General features: G+C 45.2%; 2 protein-coding genes across 2 annotated transcripts in view; one reads left to right on the forward strand and one right to left on the reverse strand.

Annotated features, from left to right (window-relative positions):
- Positions 1 to 10,062, reverse strand: part of Gm38469 (predicted gene, 38469) — a 152,582-nt gene extending 142,520 nt beyond the window's left edge. The window contains exon 1 of the mRNA XM_011245785.3: positions 8,680 to 10,062. Coding sequence (XP_011244087.1) covers positions 9,174 to 9,917 — 744 coding nt within the window. The 5' untranslated portion in view covers positions 9,918 to 10,062 and the 3' untranslated portion in view covers positions 8,680 to 9,173. The remainder of the gene's footprint in view (positions 1 to 8,679) is intronic.
- Positions 10,063 to 10,185: 123 nt separating this feature from the next.
- Positions 10,186 to 22,851, forward strand: part of Arid2 (AT rich interactive domain 2 (ARID, RFX-like)) — a 117,942-nt gene continuing 105,276 nt past the window's right edge. The window contains exons 1-3 of the mRNA NM_175251.4: positions 10,186 to 10,450; positions 10,558 to 10,651; positions 11,719 to 11,816. Of these exons, the coding sequence (NP_780460.3) occupies positions 10,359 to 10,450; positions 10,558 to 10,651; positions 11,719 to 11,816 (284 nt within the window). The 5' untranslated portion in view covers positions 10,186 to 10,358. The remainder of the gene's footprint in view (positions 10,451 to 10,557; positions 10,652 to 11,718; positions 11,817 to 22,851) is intronic.

Consider the following 22,851-nt stretch of genomic DNA (forward strand, 5'->3'; position numbering starts at 1 on the left):
TGTGTTCAAGTCTCAGCAGTAAAGCTCAGGACAGTGACTCATCCAGGGAGAAACAATTTACCTGCAGAGCCCTTTGCTGTGGAGCTCATGAGGGAAGGGGTGGAACATGCCAGGGGCTCTTGTACAAGGGCACTAGTCAGGAGAGCTCTGCTCCTGTACCTCAGGTTCCCAAGGCCATTTCCATACCTCCAAATGACACCACCTCTAGTTTATCAGCTTGTGAACTGGGGGGAGGGACAGACACACAAACATTCTCTCTCACCTGCTAAGTCTCTGCTCGCTGGAGCCACGCACATTTGGCTGTTGGACCGGGAAGCTCCACGGTTGGGATTACACTTTCATGGGGAGGTTAGAAGAAACAACATCAGCAGCGCAACAAGCCTTTCCCAGTGTCTGCGGACTCCTGAGAGGATGGCCAATTCACTACCATCCTCCAGACTGTGTAGCCAGCTACGGAAGGCAATCAATGGCAAGGGCTGAGGGCTATGGCCCCTAATTACTACAAGACCAAAACCAAATCAACCAACCAAACCAACCACCGAATGGCCTTTTTCCAACTTGCACTGGACTCCATCTACAACCTTAAGGTCTATGGGCTGCTGTCTTAGATATTCCACAGTTATAAACTGCGCAGGTGCTACAGTCACGTAAACAATGCTAACCTGAGCGGACGTGGCAGTCATAGTATGAAAATGCAGTCTGTAGTCGCGGCTCATGGTTGTTCCTGGAACACTGGGAAAGAAAGCCTTAATAAACAATGTCTACTCGGATTCTAAGATAAACTGTTAGCTAATAAGTCCTGCATTATACAGCTAATAACTTTAAGATTATTCAATAATTCCTTAAAGATCTTTTAGTCTGCTCTTCCATAATTCCATTTTTATTTGGTAATCTTCTGTCATTTTCATGGATCAATGATTCTGCTTAAACATTTATATACTTTTCTTTAAATTATAAATGTTTTAGATAAATATATCACTGACACACATTTACTTATCAGCTAATCTGAATCTAGGAACCAGATTTTATCAGCTAGACAGAAGGAACTTTTAGTAGACAAAGCACTGGTTTGGGAACTGTGAAGCATACAGTAAAATATTTACCTTTTATGCATGAGCCCAAAGTCTAAGTTAAGTCCAATGTGTAAGCCTAAGTATTATTGTTGGAAAGAAGGACATGTTTACTTTCAAACACGCCCTTTTCTTTCTTCAGCAGGAAGTGCACCAAGGGAGACATCTTTCCTTTTTTTTTTCCTGTTTTTTTAAGACAGGGTTTCTCTGTGTAACCCCGGCCATCCTGGAAATTGATCTGTAGAGCAGGCTGGACTCGAACTCAGAGACCTGCTTTCCTGCGCCTCCAGAGGGCTGGCATCAAAGGAGAAAAATCTTAATGTTTTATATATAAGGTATGGTGGATGCTGACTACCTCTATCCATAAATGCACGAGTTGTTGGTTTTAAGTCATCAAGAACTATTCATGTAAGGATCTAAATCCTCCCAAAGGGCACATCCCACTTACACACTTGAACATGTTTGAGTGGCATGGTGGCACACACCTGTAAGTCCAGCACTGTAGCAATGATGGTCTCTTGTGGAATGTGTAAAAGTGTCACCTGTCAATAAAGAGCTGAGTGGCCTGTAGCACAGGCAGGAACAGCCTGCAGCTGGAACATCTGGCAGAATTATAGGAACTCTGAGAAAGACTGAGGTGCAGCAAGATTTACTACCTGCACTCAGTGTGAAACTGAGGCGAGGTAACCGTATGTGGCAGATATAACACAGAGTAAATGGGTTAAGTGAGTTACAGGCTAGTTGGGGAACAAGCCTAGCTTAAGGCCTAGGCATTCATAAATAAATAGTCTCAAAAACTCAAAAACAAACAAAAACTACTAGGGGTATAGATTAGTGGCAGAGGGCTCAGCTACCAGATAGAAAGCTCTAAGTTCAAGTCCCAGTGATACAGAAAACAAAAATGCTGAAGTAATATGTCAAAAAGCCTTGTGAACACACATACCACACACACACATACACACACCCCTTAAAAAAATACCTAACAGACTACTATCGCTATAGCTACAAATAACTTTAATTTTTCTTCAAAACCTATATTTAATGATGGTTCTTAAATGCTTTAACCTCCCTTGTTGCCCACCACCTACCAGAGGTAGTGGAAAAGAAAGGGTACAGGGGAAGTCGACTTGTTTAGAAAGGGTTCTTTGGAGCAACTCCCATCTGTGTTGTCTGGAAATGGGCAGTTCAGTTCACAGGTCAGCAGCGGCAGCTCGATCCACTCACAAACAAGTCACGGCTACATCTCGATCCACTCACAGACACATCAGGCTACACCAGCTCTCCAGTTTGGTAGTCAGGATAGCAACCAGGAATCAGCAGCAGTGGTGGCTTAGCTGAGACAGCCAGGCCTCTGCTTCAGCACGAGGTAGCAGGAGGGACCCGGAGGAATAGTTCCTCAGCTGTGCCTCTCAGAGAAAAGCAAAGATCAGTGAAGACTCTCGAGACTCACAAGGGTTGCACAGCTAGCTCTACCAGCAAGCCAAGCTCAGCCTGTCACTGCTGAGTCCTTTTTACACTCTCTCCAAACATCACTCGTCTTCCATGGATCTTGCCTCAGCTGACATCACTCAGCCAATCACTGGGAGTCTGCGGAAGCGGCAAGAAATTGTAGCACACCACCAGAAGCTTGTTAACACGTTTCTCTCTATGGAGTTCCGACAAATGCAGCTCCACTATGCAGTGTAAGGCGGACCACTACATGCGTGTAGTTAGGAAAGAATCCTTCATCCCGTGCCCTTTCCCTTGCTTGCTTTAGCAGACCATCCTTTCTCCTGTGTCTGCTTCAGCCAAACGTTCCTTCTCGAGTCTGCCTTAGCCTTTCACACCTCTGTCCACTTCAAATGAACTTCCTTCACCTGTTTGCCCTGGGAAACCACCGTCCAATTGACCTTCCAAACAACTCTGAAGTTTCCACCTCAGCTACATTGCCAGTTAAGGGCAGCTGTGCTGACACGCCCTGTAATCCAGCAACTGAGCCGTTGAGATGAGATTATGGAGTTCAAGGCCAGCCTGAACTACACAGTATGAGACCATGCTTAAAAAAGGCTTCAACTATACACCGGGTCACAGACAAGGCACAAAAACTCGATGAAAGCTAAAAATATCTACAAAAGCCACTCTGGGCTAATGCTCCATTGCAAGCCTCAGATGCCACAGCAAACAGCAGCAGCTCTAACAGTCAAAGCACTGGAACACTTGGTTGAATGTCACCCATACATTGTCCCTGATAAAACAATACTCATGTCATTCTAGTAGGCATACCCAGTTAGTCAAAGAATGAAATGTGAAATGACCTTTTGATTCATGTAATCCTTTATACAAGTTTTCCAGAGGAATAACAACCAAAATAATATCTAGGCTCCTTTAAAAAGAACTTTAAAGACTATCACACAAATGCATGTCTGCTAGTTTTCACTATTTCCACTAAGTGGTTTTCCTTAGCGAAAGCTTCAAACTGCTTTTTTGCAGGAGGCCAACACCATTTCAACAGAAAGACTCCTGAATGATCTTCTAAGCTTCTTATGTCTTTGTCATTGTCAAGTAGCTTGAACTTTATACATACTACAGTGCCCTCTGAATGACCACACCTTGCTTCCCAAGGCTGGAGGACACCTCCAACTTAGACACGGTTAGCTCCGAAGACACTGTAGAAACCCACACAGAACAGAGCTGGGGAGGGAGGGAAGGAGCCCAGGCGTAGTAAATCCAAGCCAACCCCATGGCTGTGGCCATGGCCCTGTTACTATCCAACCCGACCCGACGGTGTTACTAGTTCTGTGGCCTCAGCTCAACGGAGCAGACAACACCGGGCTTGGCAAATGGCAGTGTTTAAGGCACAGCCGCTTCCATGGGAATAGAGTGAAGTCTCAAAGCAAGGGGGCATCACCCAACCTCTTGTTAACCCCAATATCTGAGTAAGAAATGCCTTTAAATGGGGTTCAAGGAAACAGATGCTACAAACAACCCATCACTAATTACCAATGCTACCTGTTGGCATTTAGTCTAGGCTCCGCCCACGGTTACTTAGCAACAGCCAAGTGTGCCTGACTGCTTGCCCCCTCCTCTCTCTTGCTCTTTCTTCTCTTGTTCCTGCTCTCTTATCCTCTTCCCCTCTCCCCATTCACTTCCCCCTCCACGTGCTCAAGGTTGGCTTCTACACCTCTTCTCCCTTCCTCTCAACTTTCCATGCCCTAAATAAACTCTATTCTATATTATCCCGTCCTGTGACTGGTACCTCAGAGGGAAAGGAATGCCTCAGCAAAGGCCCGCAGAGGCATGGCCTTCCTCCACATCTTACAACGCCTCCACCAAACACATCCCTGGCTTCTCCTTCTTTTTATAAAACACAACACTACCTGCTATCGTGATCAATATTGATAATAAAAGGGAGTTTGCTTTAAAACTATCTTACAATACTATGAAATCTGAATTTCTGTTTACAGTATACGCCACTAAGCTTCCATTCTGATGCTAGAGAAAAACAGATAATCAAGGTCTTTGAGAAACAGAAGAGTTAAAAAGATTCAATTATAAGTCACTATCACTCTAACTCATGTAGTCAAAGAAAAACTACAGCGCTCCATGAATCCTATTACACAGCTCTGCACTTCAGCTTAATTCCTGTTTTATTGTCTTGCCAACATGATTGCCAATTCCTTAAGCTTTACAGCTAGTCAAAAATTAAGTCTGCATTAAACACAAAATTAATATGTCTTTGGATTTAATTTTTTAAATTAATAGCAAAGTGCAATGTAGAAGGGAGTCAATGTACCAAAAAATTGAAACAGAAGATAAAACTCCATCAAAACAATGCTCAGTGTGTGTGTGTGTGTGTGTGTGTGTGTGTACAACAGTCACTGAACATTCCCCTGCTTGCCGCTCCCTTAAATAAAGTTAATTATTAGACCCATGGATCTGCGTTTTCAGAGACTATGATTTAAGTGCTTATTATGAACATTACACTTTGAGTAATCACTAACCCTGTGATCCCTCTGTTGATATGATGCCACGATGCTATTTTATACAGAATTATATCTAATTGTCCCCCAAAATAACTGATTTACCTTGTCTGTGACAGGGTCTCACAATTGTAGCTCTGGCTATCACGGAACTCACAATCCTGTCACAGTAACCAAGGCTGAGATTTCAGCCGAGAGCTACAACCCTGCCTGAAATTGAATTTCAAATGTAACTCTATGTTAAAAGATTCTGGTTAAGTACTGAAAACTAAGAATCCTATTGTGTAACTATTTCATGATAGCCTCCACGGCTGCAACACTGATTTCTGGCCGGTCAGACTCTTCTTCCTTCTCCACCTCTTGACCAAGGCAGGCATTCGACCGCTATTTACTTAGTGGGTTTGTAATCAACACTGACAATAAATAGCTGCTTGGCTTAGTATATATGCCCTCCCAAATGTAGATGTTATTAAACAGAATAAACAAAGTATTAAAATGCTAAATGTATAATAAGTAGTTTCAGTGACCAAAAAAGAAATAATTAAGAATGCATAAATGTATTCCATTAAACTATCTGAAAAATCTCAGGACTAGAAAAGTGACTTAAACATCTAAGGCCAATGCCCTCTGCCAAAACCCATGGGGATGCTACCTCCAGGGTGTATTATTATAAATGCATACGATTTAATATTCTGGTTAAATCATTTTTTTTTCAAATTGAAAGCGATCATTTATTTTTAAATAAAATTGCACTGTTCTCATCTACAGACTAACTTCTAATATTTAGTGAAAATGAGAAAAATGTCCCGCAGCTTACCAGATCCTTTTGTGTCAAATCACCTGGAAAGCTGGCAACTGAAGAGCCGAGAGCGCCTGTCTACATTAGCGCTGTCCTACTCTGCAGAATAGCTCTTTTCCTCCTTTCCTTTAAAAAAAACGTTATTCATTCTGCCAAGACTCACCACCAGAAGGGAAAGGACACCTCTGTTATTCGAAGTTGTGATCAAATTTTCAGAGAGACAAGTTGGCACACAGGTACAACCGCAGCAGATCCCAACAAAAGCAGCAAGCCACAAAAGCATTCTCTCAGCTCACTAAGAGTTCTTAACGTCATCTTCAAAGAAATGCCAATTTAACTACAAAAGTCTTCAACCAACCAAATCATTTCTGTAGACCTTACAGTAACCCAAAATCTCAAATTGAGCTGACGTGCCCAGTCTTCACCTAAGTTAATTTGCTCCTTGAAATCCCATGCCTGACATGAATAATTTGAAATTGGGTGGGTTTTTTTTTTTTAATTTTTTTTGACATGCTTTTTTGAAAAGGAACTTTTATAATTCGTGATGAAGCAGACAGATGGTATGGGACAAAGATCTACACAGCAGGAATCTCTGACTTGGACTTGCAGTCACTACTAAAAAAAGATAGACATTTCTCCTAGCATAAAGTCTTTGTCGCATTTCTCATCAGAACAGTAAGCTGTACTGAGGTTTGGACAATGTTCACTCTCGCTTTAATGTTTAAGGGAATGCTTTTCATTAATGCTTGAAAGCTCTGAGCTATATTGTACTTTACATCAAATTAGTTAGAGAATACCTATTGTAAAACTGTCAGCACATCTCTAACACGCCTTGTGTAGGCTCCACCTGCTCTATGCTGCCCACTATTGGGAATGTATTATGGTAATAAGAAATGTGATACTACCCACCGGGGTTACTTCAGTACAAAAGCATAAAAATATTCTCCTGCGGCTTGGGTGAGTGCTAAGACACAGACGGCATCCTTGCGAGGGATAAAGACTGAGCAGTCGTAGCTAAACTTATCAAATATGGTAGCCATCAGTAGGAACACACCGGACCAGGAACTATGTTGTGTTCCATGGGCCAGCAGCACTCACAGGGCGGGGCAGAAGATGGGCTGTGGAATGTGCAGAAGGCGACTGTTCAGTGCTCAGACGGAAATATGCAGGTGCCATCATAGTATCTCAACGAGTCACCACAGAACCACACAAGCACAATGGCTAATGCAACTGGAAGATGACACAGAAACCCAGATAAACTCCCCTCTGCCCTTAAGTTTTCCTTTCCAAGCAAATAACCAGATGGCTGCTTTTGGTCTCCTATTCCCTCCCCCCCCCCCCGCGCTGATTTCAGGAAAATTGAACTGCTCTGTGATCCATCCGATAACATCAACTTTTAGGTTTGTATTCACTAAACAGAGACTAGTCAAAGTGTTAAGAATTTAAATTCTATCCATCAGTAGACTTCCGTTTTGAGGATTACACCTCTTCTACAGAAAGCAACCCTAAAAAATTCCTGGAAAAGCTTTAAAAGGTTAGATTCCCTCCAAGCCTTTGACACTTTCTCTGAAAACCAAAATTGCTACTAAGTACGTGTGTGGATAGACACACACTCGTAGCATTCGCTGCCTTCCGAGTGTCAGCCTCCCCCTTGTAAAGGGCCGACATGTCATCCCTCCACTCTGCTCCTGGACCTGACAATCAAAGCCAAGCAGGCCAGTCCGCCTGCCTGCCTGCCCGGCGGCGCAGGAGTGGGGTGGAAGGACGCTCCGACGTCCACCTAGAGACATCAACAACGTACAGTAGTCCCAGGTTGGGCTCCGACGACTTTAAAAGTCAGGGCTCGTGCCGCCTCCGTCCCCACGGCGCCCGCGGCTGCAGGGCCCGTCCGCCGGGTCGCCTTGGGCCGCCACCGCGGGCATCGCCGATTCCGCCGCGGTCCTGGAGCCGGAAGGCCCTCCGCGGTCCCCGCGGGCGAGCGCGCACGACGACGGCGGCGGGCCCTCCCGGTCCTCGTCCCTCCGGATCCGGGGCCCGCGGTCACCCCGCCGCGAGTCCAGTCCAGCCCACCCCGCCTCTGCCTTCAGCTACCCTTCCCGTGGCGCGCGGCCTCGCTCGGAGAAGACGGAAGAGGACAGGGCGCGCCGGGCCAGGAGTCGCCGACGTCCTTGGCAACGCGGTCCTTCCCCCCCCCCCACACCCCACGCGGGCTTCCCCCCCGGGTCCGCTGCATCCTCGGCGGAGGTATTCCACGGTGACGGGTCTCTCGCCTCGCGCACAAGATGGGGCCCGGGGAGCGGCCGCCCGGCGGATCCATGGGCGCCGCCATTTTGTGAGGCGCGGCGGCCGGAGCTCGGCTGTGTGTAATGGTTGCAGAGAGTGACCCCCCTCTAGGGAATCCCCGGCGCTGACGGTTACGCAAGGGGCCGTGCGCAAGTGCGGAGCGCAGGGAATCCGCACAGCCCGGCCAGCCCGGCTCGCCGCTGCCCTTGAGGCGGCGGGGGAAGGGGCGGCCGCTGGCCCAGCCCGGCTCTCCCCACCAGCGCGCCTCGCCTCGCCTCGGGCCCGGCCGGCTTCTCCTCCTCCTCCTCGGCCAGGGTCTCCGCCCCTCACAGGCTTGCGAGGCACTCACTGGTCCTCGGGTGTCAGGAATTTGCTAGCCACACCTTATCCCGACCCCACTGAAGACATAAACTTTACTTGGGAAATAAACCCGTTTCCTAGAGTGAGTACCGGAAGCACGCTCCGCTCTATTACATAATTCTCTCTTTTTTTAATATACTCCTCCCCGTCACCCGATAGGTGCTCCCATCGGAAAGACTACCTGAAATAAACCCATCCAGACTCTTACCAGCTTGTGACCTTGGGCTAGTGACTTTGCCACTGGTGGCTGTCTCTAAAATGGGAATCCTAGTAGACCAAAGGAGAAGCATGAGGCTCTCCACATTTGCAGACCGGGGAGGGCTCCAACACCCGGGTAAATGCAAATTTAAGTGGTACTAAAAAAAAAAAAAGATACAAATTTTGAATTCCCTATGTACACATTTTCTTTTTTTTTAAACTGAAAGGGAAAAACATTTTGCCCTCTTTTTCAGATACTAGTGCAAAAAAAGACCTAAGCAGTGTTATTCTCAAAGTTGGGAGGTTATTTCCCAACAGGCGCGATTACCGTTTGCGTACCTCCGGGTTCGGTGCACCAAACCGACCAAAAAAGGGAGGACGAGTGAAAAGCCTTACTCTAGCTCCACAAAAGTAGGGCAGGCAGTTTCCAGCCTATTCGATCCTACAGTTTGTCAAAGTGAGTTTACGGCCCCATCATGGACCATGTGCTCGGCGGGCTTCGTGCTAGCACGATGAAGCCCGGAGGCCAACGCCTCCCGCTAGCAACGTCTCCAGAGGGGGCGAGCGGACTCGTCCGCGGCCGCCGGGGCTGCGCCGAGCGAGCCTGCTTCTCAGTGTGGCCGGAGGCCCGGCGGGCGCCGCCGGGGACGCGAACATCGCCTCCACCCCTAAGCCCGGAACAACCGGTAGTGGCCGTTTCCCCGCGCCGCCCCCCTTTCCGCCCGCTTTGTGTGCGTGTGAAATGTGCTGCACATTGCAGATGAACCCTAAGCCGGGCGAGCCGAGTCTATTGTTCCCCGCGAGGAGCCGCCGCGACCGTGTGGAGCCAGGCGCAGTGCCGCGGCCGGCCCTCGGGGGGCGCTGTGCGGCGCTGGCGGCCCGGCCGTGGCGGCGGCAGCAGAGAACGGGAGGCTGGCGGGCAGGCAGGCAGGCCGGCGGGCGGCGCGCAGCGGCTCGGCTGCCGCCGGAGCCTGTGCCCGGGGACGCCCGGGCCGCCGCCGCCGCCGCCGCGCGTGAATGTGTGCGAGGGCCCCGCGGAGCCGCGGCCCGGATCCACGCTGTCACCCCGCTCTCCACAAGCCACCACACAGACCTCCCCCTCCCCACGCGGCCCCGCCTGCCCCGGCCCCGCCGCGCCGCCGCCGCCGCCGCCGCCGCCGCAACTCCCAGGCCTGCGGCCGCCCGGGCCCCTCGCCTCGGCTCGCCCGGCCCCCGGTCGGCTCGTGCGCCCCCCGGCCGCAGCACCATGTTGAATCGCGTCCCCGGGCCGAGCCGCCAGGGCCGGCGGCGCTGAGAGGCGGCCCAGAGCCGGGCCGCGGGAGGCGGCGAGGCAGGGTGGGGGCCGCGCTCGCCCCGCGGCTCCGCGCCCGGCCGCCCGTCGCCTGCCCCTCTAGTTTCGCTCCCGTTTCTTTAAACTTTTTTAGAAATTCCCCTCCCTCCGGCCCTGCGCTCCCCCTGGCCTCCCGCTCCCTCCTTCCCCTCCTCCTCGCCTCCTCCCCCTCCCTCCTCCCTCCCTGCGCCGCCGCCGCCGCCGCCGCCGCCGCCGCCGCCGCCACCGCCGGCCCATGACTGAGCCCCGCCACCGCCGGCCGAGGAATGGGCTCCGGGCGCTGGTAGGGAGCGCGGGGAGCGGGGGCCGCGTTTGAACCGCGATCTGGGTTTTTTCGGGAGACCTCCTTTGGCAAAATAATGGCAAACTCGACGGGGAAGGCGCCTCCGGACGAGCGGAGGAAGGGACTGGCTTTCCTGGACGAGCTGCGGCAGTTCCACCACAGCAGAGGGTGAGAGCAGGACCGGGGGGGCAGCGCCGGGGCGAGCCGGGGCGAACGGGGGCCCGCCGCGGGCGCGGGGTCCCGGTGACAAGTGCGGGGCTTTCTGTCGCCCGCAGGTCGCCGTTTAAGAAGATCCCTGCGGTGGGTGGGAAGGAGCTGGATCTTCACGGGCTCTACACCAGAGTCACTACTTTAGGCGGATTCGCGAAGGTGAGTGGAAGTTTTAATTTGTATTTCCCTCTCGCTGGCCTGCTCGGAAAAGTCTGCTCCGACCCGGGAGCAGGCGCCCGGGGTCGGGGGGGCGATCGGCGGGACACACGGCGTTCTCGGCGCTCGCAGCCGGTGGCCCACGGAGGCGGCCGGCGGCGGGGCTGTTTTCGGCCTGGTGGCTCGCGTGCGCGCGGCGGGCGCGGGGCTTGGGCGGGCGGTGCGGCCCGGCGGCGGGGAGCGCCCTGCCCGGTGTCCGGCCGGCCCCGCGGGGTCTGAGCGGCGCGGCGGGGAGCGCGGGCGAGTGGAGTGCTCGCCCGCCGCCCGCCGAGCCCGCGGCCCGCCCGCCCGCCCGCGAGTCAGCGCTGCCGCCGCCGCCGCTGCCGCTCTAGCACAGGCGGAGACACAGAGACACACAGACTCTGAGCAGTTTTCGTGCAACTCAAAATTAGCGCGGGCAGGTTTAACATCGATAATCGGCTGCGAAATGATCCCGGCGGCCGGGGGCACAGCCTCGGCCCGCTCGCCCTGGCTTTCTACAGCTAACAAAAGAAAGCAGGACCTGTCTGCAAATAGCCATCTTAGGCTTCAAGGCTAGGCAGAAGCTGTAGGCCTCAAAGAAGGGCCTATGGAGATGGATAGATCTGGGAGAGGGATCGGAGTCGGCCCCGGCCCCGGCCCCCCCAGAGCTCGCGGACGTCGCTGTCCGGAGCAGTATTGATCCTTTTGAACTTTTTTTTTTTTTTTTCTTTACTGCAAACGGACCGCGTTGAGATTTAAAAGGGGGCGACAGAGGGACTTGCGATTGGTTATTGTCCGGGCTTCAAAAACAAAACAAACCCACCAACCCCCCCCCAAAACAAAACAAGTGCTGCTAAATACAGGGCTCTCTGATGAAAACATAGTGATTCAAGCAGCCCTGGCTTAGTAACTCTCGTGGGTCGACCCCAGACACCCACTGCTCCTTAGGTGTCTACAGATCTCTGCAGAAGGGGCATTTAGCTTCCAGGTTAGGGTAGGTTTTTCTTGGATTGGGCACTTTGAGACAAGTGTGCCTGTGTTTTTAACAGGTTTCTGAGAAGAATCAGTGGGGAGAAATTGTTGAAGAGTTCAACTTTCCCAGAAGTTGTTCCAACGCTGCCTTTGCTTTAAAACAGTATTACTTGCGGTGAGTAGTGGTGACTTTTCCACAGTATTTGGAAACGAGGGACTTAGGGGCGATTAAACAACAACAAAATCTGCGCTCTAACCAGTTTTCCAATCCCTTGTTAATTGCAGTCTGAGAAGCATTTGCTGTCAATACAGTGAGATGGTAGGAGGCTGACGTTCTCCTCAGGTTAAAATACAATCATTTATATTTTTCATACAAAGTCATTACAGGCGACACCCCACATCCTACCTTGTAAACATTCTTTTGTGACATTGTTATTGACTGCTTGATAGCCACGGGGGGGGGGGTGTGGAGGGGGGACCGGACAGGAAAGAAGGTGCTTAGTAAAAGACTTGGGATACTTAATGAAACTTTGTAACCTGTGGGAGAGAGAGTTCCCCCCACCTTCTTTATTTGGAAACTCCTTAGCCGCCCATAATTCTGGCTTTTGTGGACTTTTTGTTTGTTTGTTTGTTTTTTTAAAAGAAAACTTACTGCCTGGAACTGTTCCTCAGTGGGTTTTCAATGGGATATTTTTACATAAATAATCTAATGAAGATACCTTGGCTGATCAGAATTAACTTTTGAACTCTTTTGTTGTTAATTGAATTTTTGAGAAACTTAAAAATATCCAATATCTTTAGGAATATGGGGATGGTTTGAATCTGGGTATTACGGTTGGATTTTTTTTTTCATTTCCTTAAATTTTGACTGCTTACTCAAGAAAGTAAATTTCTTATTTTGTTTATATGATTCAGTCTAGATAATGTATTTTGTGACTTAGTGGTTTTTTTCTTAGGTTTGCTTCTATACTTTCATGTTGTACTTTATTTTGAAGGGAACCTTTATTTTTCCTTGATTATCCACAGTAACCTTAGTTATTTAAAATGAAAATAATGCTCTTAATATGTCTAATAAGTATTGTTACTGATGATATTACAAGATAGCATGTTTTATATTTGTAATGTAGCTTGTGTATAATTGGAGTTTTGTATTGCTTCAAATGCGCTAGTCACTCTGCATAGCACTCAGGATTCTGAAATAGGAAACAGGGTAAATTGCACAGGTGCACTTCCTATTGGCTGCCTTAGATTGACTTCAGACTTCTTGCTGAAGAGTTGACAGCACTTGGCAGTTAGTGAGTTCCATAGGCACTCTAGAATATACCAGGGTGAGAGTGTGTGTGTGTGTGTGTGATAGTATTAGGTGTCAGAGTACCTTGTTAAATAAAAGGATAAAGTAAAAAAGAAATTTCCAAGCCATTGACTTAGTAATAGAGTTAGAAATAAAAATTTAATACGGAGTGATAGTCATTTGATTATTTCTGTTTCTAATAGTTGAGAGGATTTGAGAGGGTTGTGATAATACAAGTTAGGGCTTTGTACTAATCAATTCAAACACAGTTGTAGTATTTTGTATGTTTTAATTGTATATTTTAAAGTTAGGCTTAGTCTTCATTAAATGTATAGATTAAAATTCTGTGTTCAGTGCTAAATGGTATATATGGCTGATGAGATGTATATTTTTTCTGTAAACTTTACATTCATCTTAACAATCTTCATATAATTAATGAAGTACCTGGACTGCTTTTCTTTTACAAAGTGTAATTATAAGTATTTTGTTTCCTGTTGTCATTCCTGTCTTGGGATTATGTCATACATTAATTGTACTTATGGCTACCCTTTTTAACTGGATGCTTTCAAGATTGTTAAGTATTTACATTGTTCTTGGGTCAGCGTGGGCCTTGTGTTCTTATTAGAGCTGTTTTGAACTATGTCCTTAGCTAAACTTGTTTTTCCCCCATATGTCACTCTCCTGCTTTGCTTTTGTGGGGCTGTAGCTAGGCTACTGAGAAAGAGTGGAAGCATTTGTTTGAGAAAATAAAACCATGTGAAGATTTGCATGGCTTGCAAAGAAATAGGATGGTCAAATATTGGGTATTGCCAACCTTGATAGAATTTCCCAGGTGTTGTATTGCAGTTAGAGGATATATATTATGTTGGGGATATATATATACATATATGTATATATGTGTGTGTATATGTATGTATGTATATGTGTATATGTATGTGTATATGTATGTATATACACACACACATATATACATATATATATGTATGTGTGTGTGTGTATATATATACACACACTTTCCTCTAAAAAAAATCTAATTGGCAAACCAGATATGGAACTTTTCAACAGTAAATTTATTTGTTAGCTGTAATAACGAATGCCTTCTCAGTCAGGCATGGGAATTGGTGACTTGGTGAGTTAGCTCTTTGCTAGATCAGATTTAATACCCTAGTTTCTGAAAAGCAGTTGATGCGATGTATTTTGGTAGGTATCTTTTGATTGAGTGGGTTTTTGGTTTTTGTTGGTTTTTGATTCATCTTTAGATAGCATCTCTGTCTATGTGGCTCAAGGGGCAATCCTCCTGCCTCAGCATTTCAGTTATGAGATTCTAAACTTATGCCACTATGCCTTGGCTTTGCAGTATCATTTCTAAGTCAAATATTGACCAGGCATATACAAACTTTTTTTTTTTTTTGGTTTTTCAAGACAGGGTTTCTCTGTATAGCCCTGGCTGTCCTGGAACTCACTTTGTAGACCAGGCTGGCCTTGAACTCAGAAATCTGCCTGCCTCTGCCTCCCAAGTGCTGGAGCCAAAGGCATGCACCACCACGCCTGGCTTATACAAACATATTTAATGAGAGCTGCTTTTTCATGGGACGCATTGTAAGACTGCCATTGCTGTTTTTAGCTCTCTGTAAAAGTTTCATACTCACCTCCATCTCCCTGTAGTTATATAGTTAATTGAATGAACACTTATTAGACTAGCACCATTTGATATATAGCTACATACCGTTAACAGACAAATACGAGCAGACTGTGTTAGCCATGCATATGTTCTAACAGTTCTTCTATGCTCTTTTTGGTATAAATATGGTCATTAAGTATGGAGACATTGTAGCCTGCCAAAGTTAGGTCACATATATCAAATACTCACTCACTCAACTATAGATTGTCTACAACAAAAGTCTCAGCCCAAAACACTGGTATTTCATGTTTTATTTTTAAATGATTTATTTTTATTTTATGTGCACTGGTGTTTTGTTTGTGAGTATGTCTGTGGGAGGCTGTCAGATCCCCTGGAGCTGGAGGTACAGAGAGTTGTGACTGCCATATGGGGGCTGGGAATTGAACCTGGGTCCTTTCGAAGAGTAGCCAGTGCTCTTAACTGCCAAGCTATCTCTGCAGCCCCCTGGTATTTAATTTTTTAAAATGTAAGTGCCTGCTGACAGTTTCCCAAAGTATAGCTTTATATTTTAAAAATTATATTTTAAGCTGGGTAGTGGGGGCACCTGCCTTTAATCCCAGCCCTTGAGAGGCAGGGCCAGATGAATCTCTTGAGTTGAAGGCCAGCCTGGTTTACAGAGTGATTCCAGGACAACCAGAGCTATTACACAGAGAAACCCTGTCTCCAATACATAAGTAAATAAGTTAAATAAAAAAATTCCATTCTAATTAGCTCATAAATGCTTATCTTTTTTTCATTTAGCATCATTCTTGGCATATTCGTGTCCCACAGTGGCTCTTGTCAGACTGCCTATCTAATGAAGGAAAGACAAAGTGTAACTTTCCACATTTTGTTTATGGAGAAACTCAAGTCCCAAAAAGTTGTGTTTGTTGAATGTGCTTGATAAGATTTACTATATTATGGTGTCCGTGTGTTATCACAAGTGACTTTAATCAAGTGTAATTGGAAGTTGCACATGGTTAATTCTGTGCTCAAGGACACCTATGACCAATGTGTTAGTTATTCACTTGGTGAAGTCTATTTATTTATTGCCCTGTTTTGGTACTAAGAATTAGACAGTTTGTTATTACTTGGGTTAAGAACTTGAAGTTTTAGCTGGGCATTGTGATCCACGCCTTTAATCCCAGCAATTGGGAGGGAGAGGCAGGCAAATCTCTTGAGCCTAAAACCAGCCTGCTTTATAGAGTGAATTCCAGGACAGCAGGGGCTACACAGAAAAAAAACCTTTCTCAAGAAAAATCTCCTAAAAACAAAAATAAATAATTAATTTTTGATATAAGGTTGAGGGAAGTATTGAATCCGACTATTTTCAACAGCCAGAGTTAACAGTGTAGCTGTAGGTCAACTTGATGTGTTCTTTCTAAAGCTTGGAAATATTAAAAGGGAGGTGGCAAGTCTTGGACATTGAAACTGTACTCAAGAAAGCTCAAGGGGTGCTGTGTTTCTTGTATCCAAAACCCCAGTGCTGTTTTGTTTGTTTGTTTGTTTGTTTGTTTTGGTTTTGTTTTTTTATTGTTTTTTGCATTCACTTTTGGGTTATTCACAGTAGTGACTTTGCAGTCACATTGTGAATTGTGTGGGTTTTTTTGTTTGTTTTGTCTTTTTCTTGTTAGGTAAAGCCCTTTCATGAGTGGTCTGTGTTACTAGCAGTTAACTTTTATCAGTTAAATGACATGAATGCGTTTAGAGATTGTCAGCTAGTGGCTGCCATCTAGGTCAGTGAGGAGGCCTTTTACTAGAGACTTGAGGTAAGGTGAGGAATTCAGCACTGTTCAGTAGGTAACTAAAGTCACAGACCGGATCTGTAAATTGCTAAACAGCTAAAACAGCAGATTACTCCTAGTCGAGAAAGGAAAATAAAATAATGATAGGGGCAGGGGGGGAAAGTTGTTTCTTAGTAAGTTAGGCATGTGCGGATTTTAACTTTAGTTTTATAAAGTGAAGCCTTTCGTTTTGAACAAGCCTGAGTTTGGAGGTTTATGGCAATGCTACATTTCTGAAAAGTTTGTAGGCTTATTGAAAGTAAAGGAGAAAGTGGATAAAGGAGGTTTAAACCTGATCAAAAGTCAGGTTGGGGTTAGGTCTTAAAATCTATATTTGTAAGCAGCATATATTTTCTCAAACTAGAAATCAGTTTACTTGCCTAGTAGACAGCAGACACAGGCAACCCACTAGAGCTTTTTACGATACCCCTTCCCAGCCCCTGCCTCCAGCATCGGCAGAGCTCCGCCTCAGCCCACCTGAGACGCAGCTACACCTTTTCATTTCAACCTTCTGACTCTCGGCTGTGACTACAACTATTCTTTCTCATTAGAAGCACCATTTCTAATGGTGCTCTCTGCTCTCGAGGGATAGGCATTTTCATGGTGACCTTTATGTGAGGTCCACTGTGATGCCTGTGGCTCCTGTAAGCTCTTCTCTAGGCTCAAACTGAGTGAAATTGGAAGGGGCTGGGGGAGGGAAGGACACCTCAGTTGGTCAACACTCAGACACCTAATGCAGATATTTAGGGAAAGTATTTTGGGAGAGGTTTTTTTTTTTTTTCTTTTGTAAAGGCTATTTATTGTACCTTGCCCAGGCCAACTGGAGATTGCTGATGAAATGGGTTTGTCGAAGTTCAGAGCGGACTTGTGGCCAGACAGGGTGAGGGCTGATGGATTCCCCCCCTCTGCCCCCACTTCCATCCTGGTGTTCTTTGATATTCATGGTCAAAGCAGACACTTGTATTTGTGCTCTATAAAACACCGATTTTCTTGAAATGTAGTATGTGCCTTTTAGAAAAGGCTAGGTGATTTTGAGTCATAAATGTAAAGTTGACTAGTTATCGTGGGACTTGGATTGTATTACATGTGTGCAATTCTCAGGGACTTTGGAAACTCGCTCTACCTCTCTCCTTATTCCAAGGCGCCGCGCTGTAGTGCTCTATGGTATGAAACATCATGTTTGAGGAAGACTTACTAAATCCCCTAGAACACAATTTGGGAGATGTAAACTAAAAGCAATGAGATTAGGAAGAAAAAAAAACCAAACAGGTAAAATGTGTACTAGTTCTAGATTACATACTCACTTAGTTTCTATATATATAACTGAAAAAACTTAGGACAGAGTTTCACTGTGTAGCTCAGACTGGCCTGAAGCTCATGACTCCCCTGCCTCTACTTCTTGCATGGTAGAACTACAGGTGTGTGTCAGTGCTCCTGGCTTAGATTTGCACACACACCCACAACCCTCCCTGGGGTCCACATGGTGGAAGGAGAGAACCAACTCCTACAAGTTGCCCTCCAGCCTCCACGTGTGCTATGGCATTTGTATCCACACCCACGGACACAAAACACGTCGATAATGCACAAAAATTGAGTCTCAGACACATTTTATTCTTATGATCATCTTTCTAAAGAAGAGTTTATAATAACTTTGATTTTTGTTGGGTCTTTATATGTAGGTTCTTTGTGAGCCAGTGGTCCCTACAAATCAAGTCCTGTTTATTCTAATTAGAGACTGCCTTTTAAGAAAAGTTGTTATATTTGTATTGAATACAAATATGTTGTATATTTGAGTTTTAAAAAAATTTGTACAAAGTTTCTTTGGACAATTGTAGTTATTGCTTGTAGACTAGTACTTGTGTTGAATTTGATACTAACTAGCTCGGTTTAAAAAAAATATTATGTTTTGTTTAGTTCTGTGACTATGAAAACTGAGGAAGTCATGTCCTGAATTTTGATATTAGGGAATAGCTGTTAGCAGTAGATACTGTATTAAGGGCCAGACTTTATTGAACTTAAAGGCAGATGTTTGTCGAAGCTATCTCTAGTTAGTTTATGACTTGAAAGTATAAGTGTATTTAAAATTCTATGTATGTGTGTATATACGTGTATGTGTGTGTATGTATTATTCGGGTGTGTTACAGCAACTTTTGAGAGTCTTATTGTCCCTTGGTGTGGGCGGGCTTTAGGGACCAAAGGGTCATCTGGTTTTGTTGGCAAATGCTTTACCTCTGCAGCTATCTCAGCAGCATGCTGTGTGCACATTTGAAAAAAATAAAAAGTGCTGGCTTTTGAAGTTAAAATAAATATATGTCTTTATTATACAAACAATGTAACATTGTTTCTATTTATCCATAGTTAAGCTAAAAAAATAAATATGTATTATTATATAAACAGTGTAACATTGTATTTATTCGTAGTTTAGCTAAAATATTGGCAATTTCATTTGGTCAAAATAAAATAACAGTGGATAGAGGGTGATGAGTTCTGGGTACCTCTATAAGATCTATCTGTGCATTTGTATAAGAAAGAAAGCTTTGTGTCCTGTAATAAAGAGCTGGGAGTACATTTTCACCCTCAGTCTTAAGTAACTCTCTAACTGCCAATTTAGAAATAAATTTTATGTTTTTCAAAATGCAGCTTAACCCTTTTATGTTTTACAAATCATTATCATAATTCTCCATTATTCACAGTTACTAAACATCCTCAGATATATTTCATGTTGCATATGTGTTTGGGTTTATCAGTCTTAGATTATCTGGTAATGTGTCATTCTGCTTTTCAAGAAACAAGTTAACTAGTTGGTTGGTTTGTTTGTTTTCTGCTAAAAACAGAGGTGCCATTGGGCTATAGTTTCTGCAAAAACATGCTGTAAATTGAGATAATTTGTTTTTTATAAAATGCATGCTCTTTTGACTAAGTATATTGGTGATAAGCTGTTGTTGGGACTGAAAACTCTTGGTGATGTCTAGGAATAATTGCCTCATTCAGGGTTGTTGTCCAGTGACAGACCTGTAGTTGTGTGACCACAGGACTCTGCTTACCCATAGTTTGCTGTGATGGGACCTGAAGAAGGGGATGTGTTTGATGTGTCAGCTGCTGGGTCTTACCTCTTAACTGTCCGTTCCCTTCCTTTTCCCATATGTATTCATGCAATGGGTTCATTTGTCCCTTAGAAAGTCCTGACTTGGGGCTTTGGTTGACTGCTTCCTAAGTCAGTTACCTGTTCCCACCATGTTCTCCTGGAAACAGCTGGATCTAAGGTTGATAATGACAGCTTTGGTAGAAGAGGGGCTGCTTCCTAAGTGGGGCTTCGCTGCCTGAGGTATCCTGGGCCTCAGCTGTTCATTTAACGCTAAGACTGACCTGTGGACTTAATAGTTAGTAGGCTGAAACTAGTTTTCAAAAGCATGCCCCAGGTGGTTGCGAGTAGTCTGAAGTTTGAGGACAGTTGATCTAAGTACCAGTGAAACCAATTTAGCTGCTGAGATAACTGGCTTAACTTGGCACCGACATGCTGGCCAGGGTTACGTCCAGAACAAAGCTGTAAGTGGCATCTGGTCTGGGGCACCTGCTAAAGCTGCACCTGTCACAGAGCAGAGCTTGGACACACCCTGCCTTTGTCTTTGAGTTTCAGAGAGGGTACAAGAGCTCTGCTTCACTGGGGAAGGGACGAGCCAGCCGCCGGATCCTCACTCGCCCTTACTGCAGCTGTTTAACTTGGGTTTCGTTTAAACAACTCAAACTGAGGTTGCCTTCAACTTCTTTTCTCACTGGAGAATTTTCTTAACATGTATTTGTCATTGTTGTTTTCCTGTATGGACTTCACGTTATTCTTTCCAAATGAGAAATCATTAGCTTTACTGAATTTAGTCAGTGCTTGTCATGGTGGTGAGGAATCTTTTCTGTCCCTGGTCCACTCAGGAGAGTTCCCTTGTAGACTTAGTACTTCCAAGTCAGGGCAGGGGTATGTGTGTGTGTGTGTGTGTGTGTGTGTGTGTGTGTGTGTGTGTAAAGGCCTCAGCCCAGCACCCACACAATACAAGCTGTAGAGAGGTGATGCTTGGTTTAATGCAGCATTTCCGCTTCCTTCCAGGTATGTGTGTGTACCGTGCGTGTGTGTGCGCATGTACACATGTGTACACATGTGCTTGTCTGTGGTGAATGTGCTCAGGTGTCCGAGATACTGTGATGCGTACTCTCTGCGTTCTTCTTTGCCGTGAGGCTCTGTGATTGAACTTGGAGCTCATACATTCAGGTTGGCTGTCTGGCCAGTGAGCTTTATGGATTCCTCAGTCTCTCCCCCCTCAGCGTTGGGGTTACAGTTGCATACCACATCCTGCTTTCTTTGTTTGTTTCATTTTTTTCTATGTATGAGTGATTTTGCCTGCATGTATGTCTGCACAGCACTTACAAGCATACCTGGTGCCCTAAAGGCCAGAATAGGGTGTTGGAGCCTCTGGAGCTGAGTTAGACATGGTGTGAGCACCATGCAGGTGCTCCAGGAGAGCAGCCGGTGCTCTCCAGCACGGGCCGTCTCTCCATCCCGAGTCTCTCCATCCCGTCCTGATCTTTATAGGATCCTAGGGTCTAACTTCATGTCCTCATTTTCACAGCGAGGACCTTGCTGACTGAGCTCATCAACCCGACCCCAGGGTTTCCGTTTTGCAAAGCTTTGCTCACATGTATTTTATTTCAAATTTTAGAAACAATTGTTATTAAATCCTAGGTAAACAATCAGAAAATTGTTTATATTCCTGAGACTTTCTTTCAGAGGCTAATCGGTTACTTAAGTAGCAGGGCCATTGTGCTGAGTGTTCCCTCCTTGCATCCTTCCCCTTTTTTCCTTTAGTTTATACTGGGGATTGAATTGAGGACTTAGCACCTGCTAGGCAAGCACTCTACTATAGAGTGGTATTCCCCAGCCTCAGCTCCCGGTATTACATGCCAGTTAGGAAATCTGTTTCACGTGTGTTCTGAGCACACTTTGTCCCTTTTGCCCATTGTCCCATTCCCTTCTTTGGTAATGGACCTGCTTTACATTTTATAGAACATTATCCATAGCTATTCTGAGCTGTCGCTAAATAGTTCAGGCCTGTGTTCCAGGTTTGTTTAAATTTTATCAGTAAATTTAATTTCCATGTACTTGGGGGCAGTGGTTAGCTGGAAAGTTTTCTTATGAAGCAGAATTTGAAGAACATTGTGTCATAATCTGTTGTTTGGATGTTCATCTTATTGTTAAGGATGGCAAATGCTCATAATGGTCTTTGAGTTCTTACCATTATGCGTAATGTTTGCTTAGTGTATCTAGTGATCAGTTATTTTACAATAATACTGCTTATCATATAATTATAACATATCTTTTATGAGGAAGTCTTTTTGGGTCAAATTCTATTTTGTCCCTCTTTTAGCCCAGGAATTAAATAAGTAAAATGTTAATATAATTGTGCAAGAGGTCAGGGAAACATCCTGTTAAAATGTACACTTGAGGCCCTGGGTTCTGTCTTTAGCACCACATAACAAATAGATAACAGATTTGTGAATACCAGAGAACGTAAATCTGGGGTCCTTATGTAACCATTGCCTGACTCCTGACACTGCAGAGCAAGGGTTAAACTTAGTTTGTCTATAGTCATCCTGGGGTTAATAATATTTTCCTTGATTATTTTGGATTAAGTTGATTTCCCATATGTTTAAGGTTATGCTTCTTTTTAAATTTAAAACTTAAAAAATAATTTTGCCATTTTAACTTTATCTTGTACATGCAAGTATACATGTGTACAGGTGCCTCCAGAGGTCAGAGATGTTGAATTCCCTCAAGCTGGAGTTACAGGTAGTTGTGAACTGCCCAAGATGGGTCCTGGGAGTTCAACTCAGGGCTTCTCGAGGCCCGCAAGTCTCTTAACCACTGAGCCAGCTCTTCAGCCACTGAGGTTATTTGTAATTGAAGTTATTTATCAGTACCTGTGTAGCCTGTGTTTCCCACATATGTGCTTTAATATGGCTGACTGGTCAGGGGTGTTCATGAAGAAGTTTGGTATATTCTTTTTAGTTTACGTCATTAGAGAATCACATTCCTGACTCCCCTTTTCAGGTAACCCCGTGTTGTTACACATTAATTAAACCAAAAGGTCTATGATTTTTGAGTAACCTGATTGAAAAATAGTGAATTGATTTTTCTTTTTTGCCATGTTTTCTCTTGAAAGTTAAAACACTTTGCTACTAATATATACATTCTTTTTTACACTTTATCTAGATTGGTTATTAGTTATTTTCTAAATAATTTTCTTTTATATCTAGTGGTGCATTATACATTGTGCATCGTACTGGCTGTTGTCTAATCGTTTGACGCCTTTATAGGAATAATACCTATGTTTGCTCTTACGTTACATAAGCATATGTCACCTAAGAAGAAAAGTCTTCTTGCCAGGGCCTGGGAGTTCATGCCTATAACCTCAGCGAGTGGGAAGCTAAG

The sequence above is a fragment of the Mus musculus genome, chromosome 15 (assembly GCF_000001635.26).
Source record: "Mus musculus strain C57BL/6J chromosome 15, GRCm38.p6 C57BL/6J".
NCBI lineage: Eukaryota > Metazoa > Chordata > Mammalia > Rodentia > Muridae > Mus > Mus musculus.